The sequence below is a fragment of the Rhineura floridana genome, chromosome 3 (genome assembly GCF_030035675.1).
Source record: "Rhineura floridana isolate rRhiFlo1 chromosome 3, rRhiFlo1.hap2, whole genome shotgun sequence".
NCBI lineage: Eukaryota > Metazoa > Chordata > Lepidosauria > Squamata > Rhineuridae > Rhineura > Rhineura floridana.
The window spans coordinates 194,608,602-194,636,067 of NC_084482.1; the positions used below are offsets into that span (position 1 = coordinate 194,608,602).

A 27,466-nucleotide genomic window follows, 5' to 3' on the forward strand; every position below is an offset into this window, starting at 1 on the left:
CCAGCCCCCCCCATCTCTACTGCAGCCAAGTAAATACTGACATACATTTGACAATCTATGCAACACATTAAAAAGGGTGAGATAGATATGAAAATTACTTCCCTGAGTTTGCAACAGCAGCCCTCTAAGCACTCTTGCAAAGCAACCACAACTAAAGACCACATATATTTTTTTAAAAATATATAAAGTGAGCAAGCAGGGGGGCAGTGGGGGTGGTAGAGTGAGGGAGTGAGCAAGGGGGTGAGAGTGGGGGCGAGAAAGTGGGGGCAAGAGAGTGGGGGTGGGGTGTTAGGATGAGTGAGGGAGTGTGCAAGAGGGGGTGGCTGAGTGACCGCGGGCAGAGAATGGGGTGGGGGTGTTAGGATGAGAAAGGGAGTGTGCAAGAGGGGTGGCTGAGTGACCGCAGGCAAGAGAATGGGGTGGTGGTGTTAGGATGAGAAAGGGAGTGTGCAAGAGGGGGTGGCTGAGCGACCGTGGGCAGAGAATGGGGTGGGGGTGTTAGGATGAGAAAGGGAGTGTGCAAGAGGGGTGGCTGAGCGAGCGCAGGCAAGAGAGTGGGGGTAGGGACATTACCGTAACCCTCACACACACAGAGCTCCTCACCTCCATTCTGCTGCTGCCTCCTCCGTCCTTGCCCTCAGGCTTTCTCCCTCTGCTCCTTTCTTCTCCACAACTGTCCATTCTTGAAGCATTTTTTTCTCTTTCTCTCCACTTCCTCCCTTGTGCCTCTAACACAGAGCATGAGGGAACAGCAGCTCTGCGCAGAAGCCCAGTATAAGGCACATGTCTTTTGTCCACCAATCGCAGCAGCAGATTTGCCCTGCTTCCCCCCCCCATAATGTCCAAATGTAACAGAGGAAAAGTTAGTTACAGCTGAAAAGTAATGAAATTACCACTCGTTCTGTTACAAGCAAAATGTAACGAAGTTACCCCCTCATTACGCAAAAAAGTAATGAATTACAAGTAACTCGTTATTTCTAAGAAGTTACTTCCAAGCTCTGCTTGTGGGTTTAGATCTGAGAGAGTACAGAGGACAATCCTTCCACATAGTGGCTGCAACATCAGGAGCCAACCCAGACACAGGAGCTGGAGCACTGGAGATCTACAGTGTCTGAGGTTTACATCTGCATGACCCAGGTGCAACACACAATCACTTAGTTTTGATTTTCCTGCAGAAAAAAGGACTGTCTCAGTGTGCAGCCACAGCGTTGTGCACTGGGCAGACAGGCTGGCCGGCAACAGCATCATCTTGGAGCTGTCACTTTGCTGCTGCATCCATATTTCTTAGCTCAAAAATCGAGGGATGACTTAAGATGACTTGATGCCTTTGATCATTGAGAGAGTAGCAGTAATGCCCCCCCATTTATTGATTATCCAGGTGGGAGAGAATGGCATGGCAAGCATAAAGCTGTGACTCTGGCAAGTGCAGTGATGGCAGACCCCAGGCATCTGTACATCCCCACAAATGTCCAATTGCTTGTTGAGTGCTAAGTTTGGTGATGGGCCCATGATCCACCAAAGGTGAACAAAATGATGCGGCACTTTGTGATGGCACACCAAGATCGAGTCATTTCATAGTCCTGCATTAGGCACCAATGCACTGAGTTATGCAGATCTGATGGGGTTCATCTCTCCCAAGCAGGCAATGAGTTATGGATGTTGGGCATCCATCAGGGCCTGAAAAGCTGGCTACACTCATCCTAGCTTTAGCGGGACTTGGGATGCCAACCTCATTTCCTGTGGCAGGTAGGCACTGGGCAGGATCCTCAAAATATAAATGGAAGACCCACATAAGGGGTCAGGTATGGTGCACAAAGGCAGCAGGTCCAGCTTGGGGGGCTGTGGCTGCCAAACAAGAAAGTTGATAGTTGGGACCACCAGAATGATCTGCACTGAGGTGACCCTGATTGCCAGCCAACTCCTGATGGTAGCCATCCAGCAGGAGGGTGGGTGAGGTTTGGACTGACAGGCAGGCCCTGAAGGCAGACCACACAGCAGTCTAGCTGGGTGAGGATATTAGGTGAACAGAGGGGCTGACTGATATGAGATCTACCTTATGCTACGCCAAACCTCAGCAATTCCTGTAACAAATAAAAGTTGTGGCCATTTATAACTTACTTTCTGACTGAACATATCTTATTTATGTGTATATGATATCAAAGGCTGCAAACAAATCCCTAGTATTTGCATAGCGTGCAATTAAGGCTTGTTACCAAACTCCTTAAAAAAATGTATTTTTTGAAAAAAGAAAAAAGAATAAGAAGAGTGTATGTTTGATCACAACAGCAAAACATTCAAAAGGAGCCATAAATGCTCTCAAAATTAGGGCCTCTAAGAAAACTTAATAACAGAGGATTCCTATTTATTTATTCATTTATTCTTTATAATATACAATCAAAATATTGTAAAAAATATTTTAACAATCAATAATATGTTCACCATATCTTTGATGATTTGAAAAAAATCAGTAACTTCACAATCTTGTTAAAAGCTATAAATAACAATAAAAATTTCACAAATTTATTTAGTATTCATGTTGTTTAATTACTTAAATTACCCCATCAAAGTATGTGGATTTGCTGAGTTCTCTACTTTATTATTCAATTAAAAAAAAAACCCACTCCTCAGTCATGAGGCGATGAGAGTGGTTACCTTTTTTGTCCCTTGAAAAGTATAAAGGGCTGAAGGAGGAAGTCGGAAGAGTAGTGACTTTTCTCACTTCCTCTTTCAGTTCTATGCACAAATCTAGGTTCAGATTATAGTTGGAAGTATCTGTCAATTCTGGTTCCCTCAGTTTCTCCTTTTTCTAATCTTTAATTCATTTTTTCAGGTTTCTGCAGAAATCTACAATTTTTTTTAAAAAATCCTCTTTTTAGCATTTTAGTGTGAATTTCTCCTATTTTATGCAGTTTTGACTAATGTACATATTTTTCCAAGTATTCTAATATAATGATGCACATTATTTTCATGAATATATTCTTTTTTTTGGACATTTCACCTTAATACATGCATTTTTGAAAGCACTGGTAAGTTGGAAAACTGCATCGCACAATTTGGATATGTGAGAATGTTGAAGGATGGCTGTGTTTCAGTTCTCATGTTGTTTCAGAAAATGCGAATTTCAAAAATTCAGCTTTAAATGCAAACTAAATCAAATTTCTCTCCCGTCCCTACCCCAGATTAATGCTAGTAGTTTAGACTTTTGTCTAGGAGTGTGCACACGCTCTCTCTTTCTGTCTCTTGGATGACGGTAGTCTGGGGGGTGAGGAATTACCACAATGACTGGCACCAACAGGACTTACTCAAAAATGTAAATGTGTCCATAGGCCTAAAAAGATTGGCAAACCCTGGCTTTAAAAAAGCTGAGTAAGGATGGGGCATGATAGAGGCGCATACGATTATGCATGGTATGGAGGAAGTGGATCGAGAGGGGTTTGCTTATAATACTAGAACCCAAATGGGTCACGCATTGAAGCTGAATGTTGAGAGATTCTGGACAGGACAAAGGAAGCACTTTTTTTTTTACAGTGTATATAGTTGAACTATAGAACTCCTGCCACAAGGTGTAGTGATGGCCACCAACTTATATGGTTTTGAAAGAGAATTTCATGACTGCCAGGATCACAGGCTGCATGTCTCTGAATGCCAGTTGCTGCCTTGTGTCCAGCTTGTGAGCTTCCCAGAGGTGTTGGGCTGACAACTGTGGGAAACAGGATGATGGACTAGAAGGGCCTTCAGATTAATCCAGCTGCAGGGCTCTTGTCAGTAAAGTTCAGCCCAGCCCCTCCCCCACCCACAACTTTGGAGGCGCATCTGTGATTTCTTGCAAACATGTTTTTCTCCAGCTGTGCTCTTGTCCCTCAAGACATGTAGAGACTCCAGAATGTTGCGGATTTGAGCCTTCTTCCCCTTATAATTATCAAAATCATGGTAATTTATTCCTGCCAAAGCTCAAGAGATAGTTCCGAAGACTGCCCGGAATCAAGGGCAGCATGAGGTTATTTACTGCACTGTGCCTGAGAAACAAAGTTGGTGCACAGATTATCTCCTGTGTCACAGACAGACTGAGTTAAGATTGAGGACAGGTGAAAGTGGGGGCGATATGCCTGCATGATGTTTACTGGCTCTGAAACCATAGCTGAACATTGCCCATATCAGTAAAGTCACTGCAGCTTTGATCTTGCAAGGGATTTTGGCTTCTTCTGATTAGCTGGCTCTGGAAGAGATAGGAGAACTCGCGAAACTAGTATAGGAGGAATGATCTCCCTAGCGCTTCTCCTGCTACTTCTGCTGCTAATACCCCATGGAGTCTGCGGGGACCTGAAGTCCAAATGCCCCTTGAATCTGATCAGGGAAGAAAATGCAGCACTCAATTACTACCAGCCTGGAGATTTTCTGATTAGTGGGATCATATCTCCACAATATTTTTTTGAACAACTTCCATATGTCTTTTTCCAACCACCATTAACCAGGATTGAGGGGTAAGTAATATGCAGTTGAATGTTATGCATTGCATTCAATGGAGAGTTAGGTTGCTCTCAGAGCTTGGAAGATTACTTTTAAAAAGTAATAAATTACAGTTACAATTACTTGGCCCAAAAAAGTAGTAATTACCGTCACAATTACAATTGCTCTGAAAGTAACTGATTACTTTACTTTTTCTCAAAAGTAATCACTACAATTACATTTCAGTTACTTTTTTTAAAAAACTCCTACAAGGTGCTGGCCTTGGCTGCTGCACATCTAAGAAGCCTAAAACAATATTAAAAATAAACACACACACACAGGGGGTAGTAGAATAAAAAAAATTATCCATGAGATTAACATAATGGCATAACAGAATCTCACATCCCCCCAAGCAAGAAGATACCCCAACTCTTGAAATCAAATTTTACACTTGAAATGCTTTTATAATATGTTTCTGTTATGTCTCAAAAGAACAAGATGCTCAAAGAGCATGTCAGACAAGGAATGTCTTTTTACAGTCATTACGTTGCCACCAGTACTGAACAGGCGTTCTACTGCGGCGCTTGAAGGCATGCCTGTGTTGTGCTGCAAAAAACACCGCAGCACACGTGGAAAGCCATGGAGTGATGACACTTCCCTGCTGGGAGACCTCAGGTACCTCACCAGTTCCTCCTCAGCAGTGTCCACTGCTGACTTCTTGCCCTGGGGCAGAAAGTTAAAGAAGTCATCTTCTAAGTCATCTCCTTCCTGGTCTTTATCTGAAGACTGATCACTGTCCTCATTAAGTACACCCATCTTTATTTCAGCTTTCAGCAAGGCTTCCATTGTGTATCTAAGAAAGAGAGAGGATATGTTAACACATATATGTTAGGAAACCATCATCTGCTCTTCATTTCCTGATGCTTGTCATGTCCCCTGGTTCAGGGTCCAGCCTGAGCCTGTGGATGATGACATGGAAGGTAGGAAGGTGACCAAGTCACCACACTCATGGGGCAGCACAGCAGACCCTTAAGGATTACCTGCAGCAACCCAAGGTTGTGATGAGGAGCCCCAGGAAGAAAAGGACCAGCCCCTGCCTACCACCTTAAGCCCTCTGATGCCTCCCTTGAGACAACATTTCCCTTGGAGTAATCCACCCAAAGGGCTTCCCTAATGTTCTTACTTGTTGGTATGGGTGGTGGCCTGACACGATTCCAGCCAATCTAGTTTGAAGCAAGGGTGTAGGCAGGCTGCCAGAAGAAGCCTCTTGTCCTCCCAGATAGCTGCAAACCGCTTTCTTAGGGCTTCGCGCACACCTCTCAGCAGCTGAAAACAGTATGTGTACCTCTCAGGTTTGTTTTCCAGTCTTTCTAACTTGCGGTCCAGATTGCAGAGCGTTGGTAGCAAATACCCAATGAACATGCCGTTCTCCCATTGCAGGCTATCTAGGGACTGGGCTAGTGGCTTCATAATCTCTGTGTATTCCTGTACCACTTCAATCTCAGCAGGTGTGATCCTGGACAAGGAGCAGCGGTCCATTATGGCATGCATTTTTAGTGGCACAGTTGACAGGAGCTCATGTAGTTGCTTCAACGCATCAAAGGTGGAATTCCACCTGGTCTTATTCAGTACCTTCAGATACACACCACATTGCGCACGGATATACTCAGCAATCTGGGCTGACTGGTTCTGCTTGGACCACAACTTGCTGCACTTTCCCATCAAGGAACGAAACTGTTTCTTGAAAGGACCAAGAAGACTACTTTTGGAGGAGTCAGAAAGCATGGCCTCTATGTCTTGTGTTGCCACAAGGTTGAGGGTGTGGCTAGCACATCTCTGGTGTGGTGGTAAAACAAAATCCTCTCCTGAGTCTGCAGCTTCTTCCTCTGCCTCAGGTCCTGTGTCCAGGATCTCACAGATAGGCACAAACTCCACCTCAGCCTCCTCCTCCTCCTGGTTATCACCATCATCGTCACTGGTGCCTGCAGCTTCCACTGGTTCTTTGGCCATGAAAACTCTGAACGCTTTCACAAAGTTGGAGCCATTGTCTGTAGTAGTGCACATAACTTTGTTGTGGATCCTGTACTGCACATGTACATCATGCAGTGCTTTTGAAAGGACATCATATGTATGGCGCCCCTTCAGACGCTTACAAGCCAAGGCCCCAACCTCACGTTTCAGGGTAGTTGGGTTGATCCAGTGGGCTGTTACCCCAAAGTAACTCTTCTTGCCATTGGTCCAACAATCTGCAGTGGTTGCTATATATGCCACAGCACCCATTCGGTTTGCAAGAGTTTCTTTCATGTGGCATGCTCTCTTCTCAATTCTGTCTCTCAGAGTCTTGGCACATATGATGGTGAGATCTTTGGGGAGTCCAATGCGAACCAGATTAATGAATGATGGTTTGTCCACAGTCTGAAGTGGTAATGTCTCCTCTACAATGAAATCAATGATTCTCCTGTCGAGATTGCTCTGGGTGACAGGCTCCCTGCCAGATCCCCGCCTCTCAAGGGTTGTCTGCTGCTGCTTCAGCATTTTGGGAGGAGGGGTGTCATGCATTGGTTCAGGAAGGCCACGTCTCCTTGCCTTTATTGCTTCTTCAATTGCTCTCAGCTTCTCAGGGTGTGCCCTCTGAGGAAGAAGAACAAAGCATGAATCCAAGAAAAAATGGAAGAGGAACTTCACAATTTAAACATAAATAGACAATGGACACTCTTTGAGGACCAGCATGACAAAGGCTTACCTCAAAATGTTTCTTCACATTGGATGAGGAGGAAACAGCTGATCTCAGATTTTTGATCCTTGGAAGGCAGTAATTGCATTGTACAACAACATTTTCCCCACTCTGGCTCACAAATGTACAAGCTTTCTCAAAGCCAAACCATGGTACTTACTGTTCTGCAGATGTGGCTGTGGGCAACTGGCACTGCTTCATGCCCTCCTCCTCCTCATGCGCAGGGCCTCCTTTCTGAACCTCACTTTCTAGTTTTGCCTCCTCAGGATCAACAAGCTGTGACTCAAGTGGCCGCACTAACTGACTGCTGCTCTCAGCAGCAAAACCTGCAACAGGCGTCTCTGTAATAAACAAGAGATAATGCTCCTATATGGGTGAACTTCAGCTGTGATGTGCCCCATCTCTTCCCCATGCTGCAAGATCCCCCAGTCAGAGTGGAAGTAAGCAGGTCGATACCACAATTAAAAGAGATCCTATTTGCATCATTTTTGCTCACTGAATAACCCTGCCTGGGCCAGTCTAACCTACTATCTCACAGGGTTGTTGTGAGAACAAAATGAGACTAGGGTTCAAATCCCCACATAGCCATGAAGCTCACTGGGTGACCTTGGGCCAGTCACTGCCTCTCAGCCTCATGAAAACCCTATTCATAGGGTCACCATAAGTTGGAATCAACTTGAAGGCGGTACATATATTTTTTATTTTGAATATGATGATTATGATAATAAATATGCAGCATTTCAAATTAATTCTGTATGAGAAGCATTCCATGCCAAGCTTGGAAAACCAAGGATGAGGTATAAAATGTAGACAAAAATACTTTTGACAAAATGCCGTTTATCTTTTATATCTATATCTATAATTAGCAATACAGCTGAATGATGTATGTAAAGTATTTTTTCTTTCCCTTTTCTTTTTTATTAAGATTTTAGTACTACTGCTAAAGTTCTGATGAAAGAATAAAGCATTCATTAGCCAAATTCAAATGACAATGGGGTTTACAGGAGTTGTCTCTCTCTGGGACTGGGAATCTCTCTCTTTCTCACAGAACATGAGTTTGAGAGCAGGGGGACTGAGAGGAGGAGCTGCAAGGACCCTACTTCTCACCTCATCTCTGCCAAGAACAAAAAAATCAGCCTTAAGCCATTTATTATACGCCTAATGGTTTTTTATTATTATTATTATTATTACTGAGACAGTTTTTGTCCCACATACAATTCAGTCTTGTGATTAAACAGGACAAAAATACAAATAAAAAGAAAGATGGAGTTCAAATAAATATACAATAAAAAGCTAGCCAGCATTTTAAAAGGCAGGAGTGCTCTGTCTGGATAAATACAGCACACAGGTAGGCACGGGAACAAGGGGGAGAGTTCAAAAAGGGGGGGAAGGAAGAGAAGTAGGCCAGAGCTTGGAAAAGTTACTTTTTTGAACTACAGCTCCCATCAGCCTAATCCAGTGGCCATGTTGCCTAGGGCTGATGGGAGTTGTAGTTCAAAAAAGTAACTTTTCCAAGCTCTGACTGTAGGCCGAAGTTTTGGAAGTGCCTTGTGATTGATGGAGGGGGCGGCAGAGGCAAGGAGAGGCAGTGGGGGGGCAGAACGGTGCCGTGGGGGGGGCAAACACACACACACACACACACAAATCATCGTCACTCACCTCCACAGCTCTTCGCCATTCTGCTGCTGCCTTCTCCTCCGTTGTCCTCACCCTGGCTTTTTCCTCCGGCATCCATTTTGTCCTCTCAGACGCTAGCAGGCCCTGCCTATTCACCTCTTCCCTCATGCATCCTAACACAGATCACGAGGGAAGAGAGAGTCTGCGCAGAGGTCCAATCAGTGTGAGGCACATGTCTTGTGTTAACCAATCACAGCCAGGAGCTGTCTTCCCCTTGTTCCCACCCCCAAGTAATGTGCAACCTAACGTGAAAACGTTAAAGTTGCAGCTGAAAAGTAGGGAAATTACTAGTCGTTCCGTTACTCGCCAAATGTAATGGAATTACCCATTCGTTATTTAAAATTGTAACTAATTTCAAGTAACTCGTTAAAAATAACGAGTTACTTCCAAGCTCTGGTTGCTCCTTCCATCAGTGCAAGGATTATTCTTAGTTACCAGGGAAATAATATCTCTTTCAGGGCTGGGGAGTTTTCTGCAGGTCTATTTTTTATACCTGGTGCAATGTTAGCTTGATAAAACTCCCCCCCATTAAATGGTACATAACTCTCCAAGTACATTTTTTCCAGCTAGAACCTGACAAGAATTCCCCCCAGGTCCAAAATAATGTCTGCAATCACAGGCAAGTGCAAAGCATCTTGGGACTCAATGTGGCTCTGGCCATCAACCCATATTCCTAAGATTTTCCTCTTACTGCTGTGATACCTCTAAGTTGATTTCACTTGCATGAGGCAGACTCAAGGAAAGGGTATAAGAAATCCTTGTGGCCTCCTGTGGTTTCTTTCACATAAAGGCTGGACTGCCCATAGGTAGTGCGGCTGAAGTTGATATTTATTAACTTACAGCACAATTCTGTTTACTACGAAAAGTAAATCCTACTGAATCAATAGGTCTTCCTGCCAGGTAAGTGAGGTTGGGCTTGCATCTTTCCCCCCTGTATAATATAGACTGGGCTCTCCATTTCAGCAAAGGGGCATTTATGCACCTCCTTTGATGCAGCCAAGACTACTGAAGGAACTGCGGCCTTTGCAGCAATTTCCCAGTATTTCAGAAACCTTGTATATATGTATATAGCTTTTCTGAAGGTTGTGTGCTTCTCCTTTTCTATATAGGACAATGTATCTCCTATTTTTTATTCTTATGTGGCAAATGGATTTTCACTGCGCAACAAGGATAAGAGATATATCCTTGTCTCCCCACTAAAAACATGCAGACCATTATTTGGGGATCAGCAATTGAGAGATTTATATTGCTTGGAAAGGGCTTTAGATTTATAAAAGAAAGAATATGACATTTTCTTTTCATTAAAGGATGAATAGCAGTTTGACATTTTTAAATTGATTTGTTTTTCACAGTTTGACATCTAGGTTCCACTGTCACATCTTGTCCTTCTTGTTCACAATCCAGGAGATCAACAAGGATCCCAGGCTCTTACCCAACATTACCCTGGGCTACAACCTCTATGAGAACTATTTCGATGCAAGGATGACATCCGATGCCATGCTAGACCTGCTTGTAGGTGGGGAAAGCAATATTCCAAACTATAAGTGTGGAAAATGGAGTCACCTGCTAGCTGTTCTTGAAGAGGCTAATTCTGTAATCTCAAAAGAGATTTCAACCATGTCAGGAATCTACAAAATCCCACAGGTATGAATGGGGGGACGGACATGGGAACAGAGAATCAACTACATAAAATTTCACATTCTTTCCAGGGGAGTCAAAAAAAGGGGCATGAAAAAGTTAAAAAATCCTGAGCTATGAATTCAGGGCCCTTTATTTAAAACCCACTCTCTGCCAACCTGGCACCACTAGATGTTTTGCACTGAAACTCCCATCAGCCCCAACCAGCACCAATATAATCATTTCAGGTTAATAAATATATGTTCCTTATTCTGAAAGCAAAACAAAAATCTAATCTCTTCCTTTCCTCACTAGATCAGTTATGGCTTTAATGCTCAGGTCCTCAATGATAAAATCCAGTTCCCTTTTGTCTACCGGATAGTGCCCCAAGAAGAAACTCAGTACCCAGGGATTGTCAAGTTGCTCCTGCATTTTGAATGGACATGGATTGGCCTCTTAGCTCCAGACAATGACAGCGGAGAAAGATTCTTGAGTGCCTTGACATCTCTGATGGTCAATAGTGGAATTTGTGTTGCCTTATCACAAAGAGTACCAGAGAAAAATTCATATCAAATTCACATCCCGAGTGAATCATTTGTCATATGGAGAAAAGTCAGTGTATTTGTTTACTATGAAACCACTCGCATAGGATGGCTTCCAATCATGGCACTGCAAGAAGCACTTGAGAAACAGATTGGGGCAAAAGTCTGGATCACAATAGGTTTAAAGGATATCAATGTGTTTTTGTCTTATCCTCCTGCTTTATTCCAGTACATCCATGGTTCTTTGTCCTTTGTAATGAAGACGAGAAAAATGACCAAACATGACTTCTATACACCATGCTCCTCTCTTCTTTATCATTTTTGGAGGGAAGCATTTGATTGTTCATATTCAAAGCATATGTTGTCCATAAAAGGTCGGACAAGATGCACAGAGAAGGAGAAACTGGAGGCTTTGCCCCAGGAGGAGCTTAAGAGAGCCCTGTCTCAAGACAGCTACAGCACGTACTTCAATCTCCAACTTGTGGCATATGCCTTAAATGCTGCATATTCGCCCAGATCAAAGTGGACATTGATAGTGGGTGGAGGAGTCAGGTTGAAACATCAAAGGCTACAGCCATGGCAGGTATTTCCTTTCCACTTTGGCAAATTGTAACCCACTGTCCCAGCTCTGGATTCAAATTTAGTAGTGAAACAAACAAAAAAAGGCTCATTGCTGAGGCAAATCCCGTTTGTAGGGTTTCTTATGGTCAACAGTTTTGCTCATTATGGTTATGTCAGAATACTCCTTGCTATCTAGTGATCTAGTGATTCCTGGTGCCCTTAGACAGATTCAGATTTGTTAGCTGCAGTTGGACATACCTCATCCATCCCTTTGTCTCTGGGCCTTGAGATTGCCCATCAACAGTGAGCACCTGGAACATAGACCGAGCAGGCACATAGATCTCGTGGTCACAGTTGTCTCCACTATGGTGAAAAAGGTGATAGGAAAAAGAAACCAAATGCACAGTTATAAGATGGGGGATACTTGGCTCAGCAATGCGACATGTGAGCAGGATCTTGGAATTGTCGTTGATCACAAGCTGAATATGAGCCAACAGTGTGATGTGGCTGCAAAAAAGGCAAATGCTATATTAGGCTGCATTAACAGAAGTATAGTTTCCAAATCACGTGAAGTACTAGTTCCCCTCTATTCAGCACTGGTTAGGCCTCATCTTGAATACTGCGTCCAGTTCTGGTCTCCGCACATCAAGAAGGATGCAGACAAACTGGAACAGGTTCAGAGAACGGCAACAAAGATGATCAGGGGACTGGAAACAAAGCCCTATGAGGAGAGACTGAACGAACTGGGGATGTTTAGCCTGGAGAAGAGAAGACTGAGGAGATATGATAGCACTCTTCAAGTACATGAAAGGTTGTCACATAAAGGAGGGCCGGGATCTCTTCTCGATCATCCCAGAGTGCAGGACACAGAATAATGGGCTCAAGTTGCAGGAAGTCAGATTTCAACTGGACATCAGGAAAAACTTTCTAACTGCTAGAGCCATACGACAATGGAACCAATTACTTAGAGAGGTAGTGGGCTCTCCGACACTGGAGGCATTCAAGAGGCAGCTGGACAGCCATCTGTCAGGAATGCTTTGATTTGGATTCCTGCATTGAGCAGGGGGTTGGACTCAGTGGCCTTATAGGCCCCTTCCAACTCTACTATTCTATGATTCTATGTATGTAAGAACATAAGAACAGCCTGCTGGATCAGGCCTATGGCCTATCTAGTCCAGGTCCTGTTCTCACAGGTGAACCAGAAGCCTGTGGGAAGCCCACAAGCAGGATCTGACCACAACAGCACTCTCCCCTCTTGCAGTTTCCAACAACTGGTATTCAGAAGCATACTTCCTCCAACTATAGCGGCAGTACATAGCCATCATGGTTAGTAGCCATTAACAGCCTTATCCTCCATGAATTTGTCTAAATCTCTTCTCAACCCATCCAAGTTGGTGGCCATCACTGCCTCCTGTGGTAGCAAATTCCATAGTTTAACAATGCATTGCATGAAGAAGCACTTTCTTTTGTCTGTCCTGAACATTCATCTTCAGCTTCATTGAATGTCCACGAGTTCTAGTGTTATGAGAGAGGGAGAAACTCTTTCCTCTCTCCACTTGCTCTACACTATGCATAATTTTATTGTACACTTCTATCATGTCTCCTCTGACCCACCTTTTCTCTAAACTAAAAAGCCCCAAATGCTGCAACCTTTCCATCTCATTGATCATTTTAGTTGCCCTTTTCTGACCCTTTTTCAACTCTACAATATCCTTTTTGAGGTGAGGTGACCAGGATTGCACCATAGATTTGTAAAATGGCATTATGAAATCAGCCATTTTATTTTAAATTCCTTCCTAATGATCCCTAGCATGGAATTTGCCTTTTTCCACAGCAGCTGTACACTGGGTCATCTTAATCAAACTATCCATTTCAACCCTGAGGCTTCATTCCTGGTCAGTCGCCACCATTTCAGACTCCGTGAATGTATATGCAAAATTAAGATGCGTTGTTGAACATGCATCACTTTACACTTGTTTACATTGAATTGCATTTGCCATTATAGCATTCATTCATTCAGTATGAGCTCCTTTTGGAGCTCTTCACAATCCTTTTTTGTTTTAACCACCCTGAAGAATTCAGTATAATCAGCAAAGTTGGCTACCTCACTGTTCACTCCTAACTCATAGATTTTTATGAACAAATTAAAAAGCACAAGTCTCAATACTGATCCTTGGGGGACTTCACTTCCTACATCCCCCCATTAGGAGAACTGACAATTTATTCCAACTCTCTGCTTCCTGTTTCCTAGCCAGTTCCTGATCCAGAATAGAACCTTTCCTGTTATCCCATGACTGCTAAGCTTACTCAGGAGTCTTACTGGCATACATTGTCAAAACCTTTTTGAAAGTTCAAGTACACTCTATCAACTGGATCACCTCTATCTATGTACTTATTGAGACTGTCACAGAACTCAAATAGGTTAGTGAGGACTTACCCTTGCAGAAACCATGCTAGTTCTGCTTCAGCAAGGCTTGTTCTTCTATTTGCTTGGTTAATTTATCTTTAACTGTTTGTTGCTATTGTAATGTGCCTTCAAGTCGACTATGACTTATAGTGACCCTATAAATCAGCAACCTCCAATAGCATCTGTCGTGAACCACCCTGTTCAGATCTTGTAAGTTCAGGTCTGTGGCTTCCTTTACGGAATCAATCCATCTCTTGTTTGGCCTTCCTCTTTTTCTACTGCCTTCTGTTTTTCCCAGCATTATTGTCTTTTCTAGTGAATCGTGTCTTCTCATTATGTGTCCAAAGTATGATAACCTCAGTTTCATCATTTTAGCTTCTAGTGATAGTTCTGGTTTAATTTGTTCTAACACCCAATTATTGGTCTTTTTCGCAGTCCATGGTATCCACAAAGCTCTCCTCCAACACCATATTTCAAATGAATGGATTTTTCTCTTATCCACTTTTTTCACTGTCCAACTTTCACATCGATACATAGCGATCAGGAATCCCATGGTCTGAATGATCCTGACTTTAGTGTTCAGTGATACATCTTTGCATTTGAGGACCTCTTCTCATAGCTGCCCTCCCCAGTCCTAGCCTTGTTCTGATTTCTTGACTATTGTCTCCATTTTGATTAATGACTGTGCCGAGGTATTGAAAATCCTTGACAAGTTCAATGTCCTTGTTGTCAACTTTAAAGTTACATAAATCTTCTGTTGTCATTACTTTAGTCCTGCTTTTGTGCTTTACCCTTTAACTTTCATCAGCATTCATTTTAAATCTTTACTGGTTTCTGCTAGTAGTATGGTATCGTCTGCATATCTTAAATTATTGATATTTCTCCTTCCAATTTTCACACCACTTTCATCTTGGTCCAATCTCATTTTCCATATGATATGTTCTACGTATAGATTAAATAATTAATAGGGTGATAAAATACACCCCTGTCTTACACCCTTTCCGATGGGGAACCAATCGGTTTCTCCATAATCTGTGCTTACAGTAGCCTCTTGTCCAGAGTATAGATTGAGCATCAGGACAATCAGATGCTGTGGTACCCCCATTTCTTTTAAAGCATTCCATAGTTTTTCATGATCTACACAGTCAAAGGCTTTGCTGTAATCTATAAAGCACAGGGTGATTTCCTTCTGAAATTCCTTGGTCTGTTCCAGTATCCAATGTATGTTTGCAATATGATCTCTGGTGCCTCTTCCCTTTCTAAAGCCAGCTTGGACATCGGGCATTTCTCGCTCCATATATGGTAAGAGCCTTTGTTGTAGAATCTTGAGCATTCCTTTACTTGCATGGCATATTAAGGCAATAGTTTGATTACTGCATTCCCTGGGATCCCCTTTCTTTGGAACTGGGATGTATATGGAACACTTCCAGCCTGTGGGTCATTGTTTAGTTTTCCATATTTCTTGACAGATTTTTGTCAATATTTGGACAGATTCAGTCTCAGTAGCTTGTAGCAACTCTATTGGTATGCCATCTGTTCCTGGTGATTTGTTTCTTCCAAATATTTTAAGAGCAGCTTTCACCTCACATTCTAAAATTTCTGGTTCTTCATCATATGGTTCCTCCATGAATGAATCTGTCATCCTGGCATCTCTTTTATAGAGTTCTTCAGTTTTATAGAGTTCTTTAACAGTACTTTCCACCAGTTTTCTTAGAATAGATGTTAAGCTAACCACCCTGTAATTTCAGAGATCCGCTCTGGATCCCTTTTTAAAAATTGGTGTTGAATTGGTCATTTTTCAGTCCCCAGGTATGCAGGTTGATCTTAGAGACATTACACATTTTTGTTAGAATGGAACAATTTCACATTCAAGTTGTTTTAGAACTCTTGTATAGATGCCATCTGGACCCAGAGATTTGTCAGTTTTTATTTTCTAAATAAGGCCAATAACTCTGCCTAGTGTTGCTACTATTTGCCTCAGTTCTTCAGACTCCCTTCCTGCAAAAGTTAGTTCAGGCACAGGACCTGCCCTATATCTTCCGCTGTTAAAACAGATGCAAAGAATTCATTCAGTTTCTCTGCAATCTCCTTATCCTTCTTTAGCACATATTTGATTCCCTTGTCATCCAAGGGTCCAACCACCTCCCTAGATGGTTTCCTGTTTTTAATGTATTGAAATAATTTTTTGTTGTTGGTTATTTTGTTTTTAGCAATGTGCTCCTCAAATTCCTTTTTAGCATCCCTTATTGTCTTCTTGCCTTTGTTTTGCCAGAGTTTGTGTTCCTTTTTATTCTTCTCATTTGGACAAGACTGCCATTTTTTGAAGGAAGACTTCTTGCCTCTAATAGCTTCACTGATTCTGCTTGTCAACCACACTGGCATCCTCTTGGTCTAAGGCACATAAGGCCAGCTTCCTGCTGAAGCTAAGCAGCGTCAGGTCTGGTCAGTGCCTGGATGGGAGACCGCCTGGGAACCATATGTAAGCCGCCTTGGGTTTCATGAAAAAGAAAGGCGGGGTATAAATGTAATAAATAAATAAATAAATAATAGCTTTCCTGATCTGTGGCATACATTTCAGTCTCCTGCTAGTAATGTATTCAAATTTTTTTTGTTGTTGGTCTTTATGTTTTTAGCAATGTGCTCCACAAATTCATTTTTATCACCTTGTATTGTCTGCTTGCATTTCTTTTTATACTTTTTCTTCTTTTTGTGCTATATTTTTATTTATTTATTTTTATTAAAACATTTATATATTACCCTCTGTCAAAAGACTACAGTGCAGTTAACAAAGTACTAAAACAACAAGATAATAAAAACATCCAAAAACAGTTTTTAAAACAACACAACACAACTGAAGACAAGACAAAAATACAAAGAGACCATCTAAGGCAGAAACTTTTTAATCTAGCTAGAAAAGCTTATCATAATAAAAATATATTCAGCTGCAGAAATCACAAATATTATTTATAGTTTCTAAATTTATATCTATGCTCATATATTAGCACAAGCAAATTTAATGCAAAGCTATGTCCTCTTTTGTGGTGCTGTGTAAGTGGTATCAAAAGCTGTTGAAGTCTGAAGGGAAGGGGTAGCTTTAACGTGTGCAGGCTTCCACACAATCTAGAACCTGAACAATTGGGGTTCCAGATCACACGGAAATTTTTATGTGCAAAAGCTCCCTCCATTCAGTAGTTTGCACAAGACAGAGGAGTTACTCGGCACAGCCGCACATGTGAGGCGTCCTTCCCTGGCTCTCCCTGTCAGGTTCCTACCTGCTCGTGGTTACTGCCTGTCTCTAGGCACCACCAGGGACTCCACCAGTCCGGACCGCTCTCTCTTATGATTTCTCTCCCCGCTCTAGCACAGATCTCAACAGATCCCCCTGCTAGGCAACCACCAGTAACGTCCCAATACTAGTATTCCCAGAGACTCTGAATACTGGTATTGTTATTCTCTTCACTGCTGCCACCATTTGTTACAGTTCCCCTTCAGCCTTGGTCATTACCTTACCCTCCCTTCTGGCCTGTGAAACCCCAGCCAAGGATCAGGCCTTTGGTAAACCAAATTAAGTATTTATTTCAGATAACAAAGCTAACAAGATTAACAAGATTTCTTCTTAAGGCACATAAGCATATGGTTTTACTCAATACTAATCCGAACTCCACCTCCCTCCTGGTAAACAACTCTCTAAACCCCACCAAGCAATCCACTCTTTCTCTTCTCCCCCCAGATTCCACAATTCACCACCTCACATTCCCCCAGATTTACCTGTCATCCTTTCATTTATACTGTCAGCCATTTTAAACATTCAGCCAATCATCAAGCATTCTATTGCCCATTCACTCCCCCTCCTCTTTCACTACTTACCATGTATACTCTAAACAACCAGCACTTACCATATATACACTAATATATAGGAACATCACAGCACATCCCACTCATATGCTGATCTTAAGTAGACCTGTGAGGGCCTTCTCTGAAGTGGCCCCCTTACTGTGGAATAACCTTTCCTAGAGATACAGCAGGCCCCAGGGGTAATGGTGTGTCCCCAGCTAGTTATTACATACCTATTCACAACAGCATCCCCAAGCACTGATTTTTAGTACCATCTCTATTAGAAATTGTGGATATCTGTAGGATTTGTGGCTTTAAAGAATTATTTTATAGTCTTCTATATTGATCTCACTCTATAAACCCCCATTGTAATTTTACATGCAAGATGGTCTGTACATGTTTTAATAAATATTTTTTTAAAAAGGAGAGAGTGCTCCTGCACACAGGTCCTGCACTAAATGGGCCATTGACCTGATCCAGCAGGGCTCTTCTTATGTTCTTAAAATAGCATTTCTTACCAAGGCTTTTGAGTCCAAATGAGATGCACACCAGTCCCAATTCATAGGAGATTAGAACTGAAAGTAAACAGGAAGGAGATATCGAACATTCTTTCTAAATGCTGTTTTTCTTGTCATTCCAGCTTCACCCTTTCTTAAGAGAAATCCAGTTTTCAAATACCTCCAAGGGTGAACTATATTTGGATGAGAATGGGGAGCTGCCAGGCAACTATGCTATTGAAAATTGGGTGATGTTTCCCAACACATCTCGTGTTAGAGTGAAAATTGGGAGTATAGAGAAAGAGGCATCCACTGACACAAAGTTCACAATTAACCCAGAAGCCATTGTATGGCCCAAGCAGTTTAACAAGGTAGGGGCCACTTTGTTTAATGTAATATCTGTTGAGCCCTAATAACAGGTTGTATGCAATGCTAGACCTATTGAACTTAATGGACATGACTAACAGAGCAAACCTGAGTCATGGAAGCTGGCATAACTGATGCTGGTTTAAATTAAGTCATCTTAAAATATGCCAAAACTTAACCACATTCTGAAAGGGGATACTGCTGGCTGGACCAGACCAAGCCTGGCAGGGGGAAAACAAGCCTGTACTATAGAGTTTGACTTAAACTGGTTCAGAATCATATGTCTGAGCTGAACTGAGTTAGAATCTAGTGTAAGCTGCCCACTTTGCTCCAACCCCCTGGAACACCCATTCTGAGGGAATTAAGCTGGTTTAATGTATGCCAGTCTTGGCTGAGCTGTCTGAGCACCAACTGAGCCAGGATGAGCAAGTTAAACTGGCGTATCTCCAGTTGAGTTGGAATGGGGAACTTACATTGGCATAGCCCAGCTAAGTTGGAACCCAACTGACTGAACCAGAGATCTGAAAACTCCAATCATTTGTTTAATCATTCATATGGGACTTCAACTGCAATACTTTGCACACTTACCAGGGAGTAAGTCCCAATGACTATAGTTGCAGGGCTTGGAACTGGCAGCCCAATGTGGAATCACAAGAGTCTTATATCCATAGAGGTTCCCCACACATTTTGGAAATTTGGGGTTTACATCAGGCCCAGCAACTGTAGTTGGCCACTGGCCCCAGCAGCTCAGACTGGCCCTCACTAGCTTGAGCCAATTACACTGCCTGTACCACCCCCCTTGCCAGAATCTTGGACTGGTATTTTAGCATTGAGTGTGTTATGGATGTGAGCAGAGTGACTCAGCGGTCTGAGCTGTGTGTGCCAGTGTGTGTATTTACCTAAGAAGCAAACTTTTACCCTGTATTTAAATCACTGAGATTTAATATTTAGTAAAATAAGAAAAGCTACTTTATAGAAATACATAACAGATAGGAAAGGCATACTTAGTTCTAACTAATAAACTAAGTGGGAGGCACAGTGCCCAGACTTGGGTATTGCCCTCATGGCTCAGAAGAGAGAGGAAAGACAAATGTCTCCTCCTCGGATGGTCAAAGAAGAAGACAAGGGAAGGAGAGTCAGGTCAGCTTCCCTGAGCATATCAGTTTACAATGGAAGGAAGTTAGGTAGAGAAGAGCAGAGGTAAAGGTAGGCAAGCCTAGCCAGCTGGAGGACCCTAACTCTATCTTCCTTCTGGAATACACAACACAGTGGGCAATGATGTCACTATTGGACAGGAGCAAAGTTTGGCTTCCATCTGTAGCGGCTGCCCACCATTTTAATTTACCCAAACTGTAATCCCGTGGTCCACAGATCTGTGAAATTATAGCCCCCTGCTAAAATGGGGCAAAAATATATGATAAGGATCAATCCTTATTCCACAAATCTGCATCTCAGTGGGATTTACTTTTCAGGTTGAAGTCTTTGAAATGTTGTATACTGCACTGGGCATCCTGGCATCTGGGAAAGTTCATCAGTCACTCATCCAATGCAAATACATATGCAATGTCCCCTCCTTTTAACAAGCCCGTCCTTTCCTAGCTGAGACATCAAACCTCTGGTCCTTCCTATGCCCCCTATACTGTCATTGACATCCAGAAATGCTAGACAATGTGTTATTAAACACTGTAACAGCTGTAATTATACAGAAAACCAGTATGGTATAGTATTATTATTATTATTTATTACATTTGTATACCGCCCCATAGCCAAAGCTATCTGGGCGGTTTACAACAATTAAAAACATTAAAAATAAATATACAAATATACAAATTTAAAAACACTTTTTTTAAAAAAACAATTTAAAAACACATGCTAAAATGCCTGGGAGAAGAGGAAAGTAGTTAGACTGTTGGACTCAGACCTGGGAAATCAGAGTTCAAATCCCTGATGAAGCTCACTGGGTGACCTTGGACTGGTTACCGTCTTCCTGCCTATCCTGTCCCAGAGGGTTGTTGTGAGGATAAGATGAAGAGCAGGGAAAACCATAAATGCCACCCTGAGCTCCTTGAAGGAAAGGTGGGGAATGATGATGATGATGATGATGATGATGATGTGAGGAGTGGGAGTCAAGGCAGTGGCATCATCAGCCCTTGGATTTAGCTTTCTGGCTGAAGCAGGACACACCAGTAGACAGTCAGGAAACACCAATGGCAAAGAAGTGCCCTACTCAAGGGCAGCTAAAAGAACTGCAGCTGGAGATAAGGCTGTGGGTCCTGAGATGCACTGAAAAAGAAGAGGATTAAGGAAACTGAGGGAAGCAAAGACTGAGCAAACAGAGAGAGAAAGAGAAAGAAATGGAAGGAGAGAGGAAGGTGAAGTATGAGAGATAAGGTGGAGGTGAATATGTGAATGATGGAGAGAACGAACGGGAAATAGATTGAGAAAGAGAAATTCACCATGGCTGGTGTCAGGCCCAGGATGTGACTCAGGAACCAGACCAACGGCTGTAGTTAATTCGTGTTTTATTAGGGTAATGTCCAAACAAAGACTGCGTTTTCTCATGAAGCAATACAGGGATACAGGTCCTGCGGCATTGGGAGAAAGTTGACAGAGCAAGGGACTTCTTCCCGCCTGTTCTTTAAGAAGGGGCCAAACGGGCGCGCAATCTTTCGCTCCTCCTTAACTGCCCCTCAGGTACTGCCCGCCTTCCCCCCTTCTCTCCTGTCTTTTCAGCTGTCTGCGTGTGTGCGGTGAGGGGGGAAGCATCACCCCCTCCTCTTCTGAAGTTTCCGATTCCAGGATGGGGGATAGGGGAGGGGCTGATGGTAAACTGCCTCCCCGCTTTTCGGCTGTGAGCAGCCCTCCCTCTTTCCCCTCTTGCTCTGAGCCTGAAAGAGGGGGAGGTGTGAGAATGTCCAGGGAGGGCTCAGGCTCCCTGTTGCTAAGCGACCTTATCACTGGCAGTTCCTCTGTTTCACCTTCGCTCTAAAGGGGGGAAGTTCCTCCCCCTTCCCTCTGCCATCCATCCGAATACTCTTCTCCCAACTCTCCGGGATCCAGCTCCCCGGGATTGGGACCCCAACTCTGCCTTCCGACAGCTGGAGAGCTAAGAATGAAAATAGTTTTGACTTGGAAAACAAGAGAAAGCAAACTAGCAGGAAGCTGGAAGAAGGCAGGAGTGAAAGTCTGAGTGATGGTGGAGAAAAGAGAATATGTGAGAGGGAGGCAGAGTAAAGAGAGATACAGATGAAGACTGCAAGACAGCAGGGGAAGGAACAGGGCAGGATTTATGTACAAGCTAAACAATCAACAGCTTAGGGCCTCACATTACAAGGGGTCTCGCGTTAGAAAGAAAGAAAGAAAGAAAGAAAGAAAGAAAGAAAGAAAGAAAGAAAGAAAGAAAGAAAGAAAGAAAGAAAGAAAGAAAGAAAGAAAGAAAGAAAGAAAGAAAGAAAAAGAACGTTTACAACATTGCCACTGGGAAACCATAAACATCATACAAAATGAAAATAATTTTTGGTAGGTATTGAATGTCATTGTTGTGGCTTGCTTGCCGACAACAGTAAACAGTAAACAATCCTATAGAATATCATACACATGCAGCCTTTTGGATTCTTGCAGAATCCTGTATGTTGGCGTCGGCGACTGCACTAACCCTATAAGTAATGCACATATGTGGAGCCGTATTTTTTATTTAACATTTTTTATTATTTGCTGAAGAGGGTAGGGCCTCACTCATGTTATAGCTTAGGGCCACAACAAGTTTAAATCCGGCCCTGGGAAGGAAATAGGAGTCATTAGAGAGAAAAGAAGGAGCCCCTGGAAGGAGGGCAATCAGGAGAGGCCAGCCTGAGGAGAATTTAGCCCAGTTAAGGCTTAACTTGCTAGTTCTGCCTTCGTTTTTGAATGAGAACAGGGTTAGGAAGGTTTTGAGGATTCTTGAAGTTAGACCCTTCAGAGGCGGACCAGAGGAAAGAGAGTGAGAGTAATTAGGCCGGGTGTGTCTGTGATGATAACAGATAGGACATGCAGGCATAAAGTACTCCACAGCTACTCTTGCCAAAGAGGCATGGCAGATATCTGAGGACACCTGGGACACCAAGAAGACAGCACACCACAAATGATGATACAAGGATGGGGGGGGGGAGAGAGAGACTTTTCCATTGAAATGTAGAGATCCTGTTGGGTCCTTTCCAAATTCTATGGGTTATATTCAGTGCACTGCAATCTTTCCATCAGCACAAGCACTCTATTCTGGGGGGGTTCTCTGGACCCCTCAGAGCAGATTTGGAGGGGGCGTGGGGGAGGAGAGGGAGGAAAGTCCTTTTGTTCTGGCACCACAGGTTAATTGAATATGGCCCTATATCCATTTCCATAAATATGAATACGCCTAACATTTTTCCCTTGATGCACCATCTCTTTATTTTTAGACTCTGCCTCGTTCAAAGTGCACTGAAAGTTGTTGTCCGGGATATGTCAAGCAGATTCAGGAAGGACAGCCAGTGTGTTGCTATGCTTGTGCTCCATGCGCAGAAGGAACAATCTCCACTCAGGAAGGTGGGTGACCTCAGGGGAGCTGCCGAAGCAAGCACCATTGAGAGACACTTCCTGTGAAGATCTGAGTGACATTTCTGCACACTGAATCTCTCTTGCCTTCTGTATTTGTTATCACTTTCATTCCTTCACTCCATGAAGTGAGATGAAAGAAATGACCTTGAGGAAGCAATCTTTGGCCATAAAGTGAACAGCACTCAGCATGCAGTACCCACAATATATTTCTTTCCTGCAGTTGAAACCATGCCTTCCACACTCTGCTTGGTATAGGGGTCACCAACATAGTGCATACACAGAAGCCTTCCATGGCACTCACAGAGTCTCCTCCCACTCCCCTCCCCCACCAAAAATAAGATTGAAAGAAGTTTTCTAGATCAATCAATAGAATTAGGCATTTTAGCTAGAGTGACAATACACAGACAATGCTCAGCAATGTTCTGCAATTTTGTGGCAGACAGGTAGAGGTTCCTCGGCAGAAAAGTTGATGTACAAATGGTACAGAGTTCAGGACATAAAATTTGAAGGCCTCTTCCCCAGGACAAATCCCTGCTTTCTATTGATCAGATCATTCATACGCACACCCTTGATTCATTCTTGTGTCCCTTAAAAAACCTTTAGCAAAATCTTCCATGAATGAGCAGGCTTCCTTAGTCTGGGGCCCTCCAGACATGTTGGACTTCAACTTCCATCAGCCCCAGACTACCATGCTGACTGGGGCTAGTGGTCAAAACCATCTGGAGGGCCCCAGGGGCAGGCAAACTGCAGTAAGATAAGGAGGTTTTATGAAGGATTGCTACTTCTGGTTTCAAACATTGTGGAAGTCCCTTGGAACTAGCCACAACGATGAGGCAGCAGACTGAGGAGGCAAAAGTTCAAATCCCTGCTCAGGATGCTTATTACTTTGGGCCATTTGCTATGACCAGGGCTGGCTCCAAAGGGTGGCCAGGTGGGGCCGTGGCTGGGGCCCCGCAGCCCAGTTATGGTGGTGAAGAAGAACTCCCCTTCTGCGGCAGGCTCCCTGCCGTGGATCGCAGGGAGGGAGCTGCCCCCCGCTTGCCGGCCTGCCCAAGCCCGTTCATGCCCGCTCGCTCACTCTCCCCTGTGCCTACTCACTCACCATCCACCCCAGCTGGCTTGCTTGTTCGCCCTCCACCCCTCCCACTCGCTCCCCCCACCTGCTCGCTCGCTTACCCACCCGCTGTCCCACCCCCTGCCCTCTCTCTCACTTGCTCACTCACCTGCCCACCCTCCCCAGGGCCCCTTGTTATGGTGGGGGAGTAGCGCTCCCCCTTCCATGGCAGGCTCCCTGCCATGGATCGCAGGGAGGAAGCTGCCCGCCTGCTCGCTGGCCCACCCACACCCACTCACTCTTACCCACCTGCTCACCCTCTGCCCCGTCCGGTCCCTCGCTTGCCCTCCCCCTGACCTGCTCACCCTCCCTACACCTGATCGCTCACTCACCATCTCCCCCTGCTCACTCGCCCTCCCCCTGTCCCCCATTCTTTTGCCCACTGTCCCGCTCACCCTGCCAACTCACCCTTCCTCCACCTGCTTGCTTGCTTGCCCTCTCCCCCCACTCGCTCACCCACCACCCCGCTCTCTCGCCCACCCATCATCCTGCCCCCCTTCTCTGCCTGCCCAGTAGGTAGGTGGGGCATGCGTTCGTGCGGGTGCCAGGGCAGGCTGGTGCCCAAGGGCCCTGGCATGCCTAGGGCTGGCCCTGGCTATGACTCAGCCTAACATACCTCACATGCATAGTAACCTGCGCTCCATGGAGGAAGTGCAGGATTCAGTTGTAAGAACTGGATTTTTTTTCTGTCTTAGCCTAATCTCCTAAGCAATGGTGGGCAAAACCCACCAGCCATTTCCAGATTGAGAAGGCCCTCTCCCTTGTTGCCATCCTCTGAGCTTCCCTTGGAGTAAGCACCGGAGGAGGGCCTTAGATGTTGAGCGTAGTGTATGGATGGGTTCATGTTGGGAGATGCGGTCCATCAGGTATTGTGGTCCTAAGCCATGTAAGGCTTTATAAGTTAAAACCAGCACCTTGAATCACACTCGGAAACATACAGGCAGCCAAAGCAAGCGGGCATTTACCCTGTCTATTCTGAAACATCTCAAAGAGGAAGGTTTCCTGGTCCCACTTCCTGAAATCTTTTTTTGATTGAAGTGGGCATAGGCCTGTGTTCAAATCCTCGCCCAGCCATGAAACTCACTGGGTGACTTTGGGCCAGTCATACTCACTCCGCCTTATCCTATCTCAAAGGGTTGTTTTGAGGATAAAAAGTATGGAGAACCTTGTTTGCCATCTTTAGCTCTTTGCAAAGGAAAGTGTAATTGCTAATTAAAGAAAGAAAAAGAAAGAAACCTTCACTTCACCTTCCTTATAGCACATTGTTATTTTGTGACCTCTCCAACATCAGCATCTTTTCCCCTAATGTAACATAGTGCAGACAGTTATGGATGTAAGCAATACTGAAGCCACAATTTTTCCCTTCTCAGATGCAGACCATTGCAACACATGCCCAGAAGATCAGCATCCAAACAAGGACAGAGATCATTGTATCCCCAAGATGAACACCTTCCTGTCCTATGAAGACATTTTGGGGGTCCTCCTGGCTTCCTTTACCCTCATCTTAACCTTAACCACATGCTTTGTGTTAGGAATCTTCATTAAATACTTTGACACTCCAATAGTCAAAGCCAACAACCGGGATCTCTCTTACATCCTCCTCCTCTCCCTCCTGCTTTCCTTTTTGTCTTCCTTCGTTTTCATTGGCCTGCCAAGAAAAGTGACCTGTTTTCTCCGACAAGCAGCCTTCAGCATCATCTTCTCAGTTGCTGTCTCTTCTGTGTTGGCAAAAACCATCACTGTGGTGCTGGCCTTCCTGGCCACAAAGCCAGGGAACAGGGCAAGGAAATGGCTGGGGAAGAGTCTGGCCAACTCCATTGTCATTTCCTGTTCCAGTGTGCAAATTGTCATCTGCACCATCTGGCTGGGGGTGTCTCCCCCATTTCCAGACTCTGACATGCACTCCCAGCCTGGAGAGATCATTCTGCAATGCAATGAAGGGTCTGTTGCCATATTTTATACTGCTCTTGGCTACATGGGCTTCCTTGCTGCCATCTGCTTCACTGTGGCGTTCCTAGCTAGGAACTTGCCTGCGACCTTCAATGAAGCCAAGCTGATCACCTTCAGCATGCTGGTCTTCTGCAGTGTTTGGGTGTCCTTTGTGCCCACCTATCTGAGCACAAAGGGGAAATACATGGTAGCTGTGCAGGTCTTCTCTATCTTAGCCTCCAGTGCAGGTCTACTGGGCTGCATCTTCATTCCGAAGTGCTACATTATTGTACTGAGGCCTGATCTAAATACAAAGGAGCATCTCATGATAAAAACAAATGAAGGAATCTGATCTGTAGTACTAAGAAAAGGGACAAATTCTGCCAAAGCAAAATGTGCATGAGACACATGGCTTCTAGAGAGGGCAAAAAAATCTAGGCAGGATCCAGGGCCTGCTGCTTTCTAGGTTCCCTGTCCTTTTTCCACAGCACATACTGGCATGTTTTACACATACTGTTCTGTTCGGAACAGTTATATTTATTTTATAAATGTAACATTTTTTTTTTTTAAACGTATATTGTTGCAACTCATCCTGGGACCTTAGTGAAGAAATCTTAGAATTAAAAAATGTGTGAAAATATTAATCCTTAATATGTCTGTTTTGTATAAAACCTGCTTGATCGTTGTGTATCAATTTTGGTAGGAAAGTGAGTACAGTAGGGCCCCGCTTATACAGTGGGTTCCATTCCAGACCCCTGCCATAAAGTGGAACCCCATTGACTTTAATGGGGTGCATCGTGCAAATGCGGCTTTAAAATTGAAAACAAAAGCCGCCGCATTAGTGGAAAGTCGGGAAGCAGAGCACCAGGAAGTGGGGCCCTACTGTATCTTGGCATCCTGGTCGATAAGCAATATTGGTCTGTAAGATTGATTACTGCTCAAGAGGTCACCTGCACACCACAGCTGGCATTACTAACACTTTTTTTAAATGATCAAAGTAAACTGCTACACAAAGAACTAATTACCTTCCTACTAGTAGCTGTGAAGCAATCACCCAACATTGGAAACGGTTGGTTGCTTTAAGTTTGGACATATGGAGTAGGGTTGCCAGGTCTCCGGTTTTCTGCCAGAGTCTCCAGCAAAAGGGGGCCGTCTCCGGCCTCCGGCAATACT

The 27,466-nt window shown here is 43.9% G+C and overlaps 1 protein-coding gene across 1 annotated transcript; it reads left to right on the top strand.

The window, feature by feature from the left end:
• The first annotated feature begins 1,652 nt into the window (after positions 1-1,652).
• Positions 1,653-26,645, top strand: LOC133378840 (vomeronasal type-2 receptor 26-like). Its single transcript, XM_061613454.1, has 6 exons — positions 1,653-1,802; positions 10,262-10,501; positions 10,790-11,599; positions 18,459-18,686; positions 23,112-23,238; positions 25,735-26,645. The coding sequence occupies exons 1-6, from the start codon at positions 1,653-1,655 to the stop codon at positions 26,643-26,645; spliced, it is 2,466 nt and encodes an 821-aa protein (XP_061469438.1).
• The last annotated feature ends 821 nt before the right edge of the window (positions 26,646-27,466 follow it).

Bases quoted from the DNA above. Each gene is read 5' to 3' on its own strand.
- LOC133378840 (XM_061613454.1), top strand. From the start codon at position 1,653: ATGGATGTTGGGCATCCATCAGGGCCTGAAAAGCTGGCTACACTCATC. The intron at 18,687-23,111 runs GTAGGGGCCACT...CTTTATTTTTAG, and splicing joins GGCCCAAGCAGTTTAACAAG to ACTCTGCCTCGTTCAAAGTG. The intron at 23,239-25,734 runs GTGGGTGACCTC...TTCCCTTCTCAG, and splicing joins AACAATCTCCACTCAGGAAG to ATGCAGACCATTGCAACACA.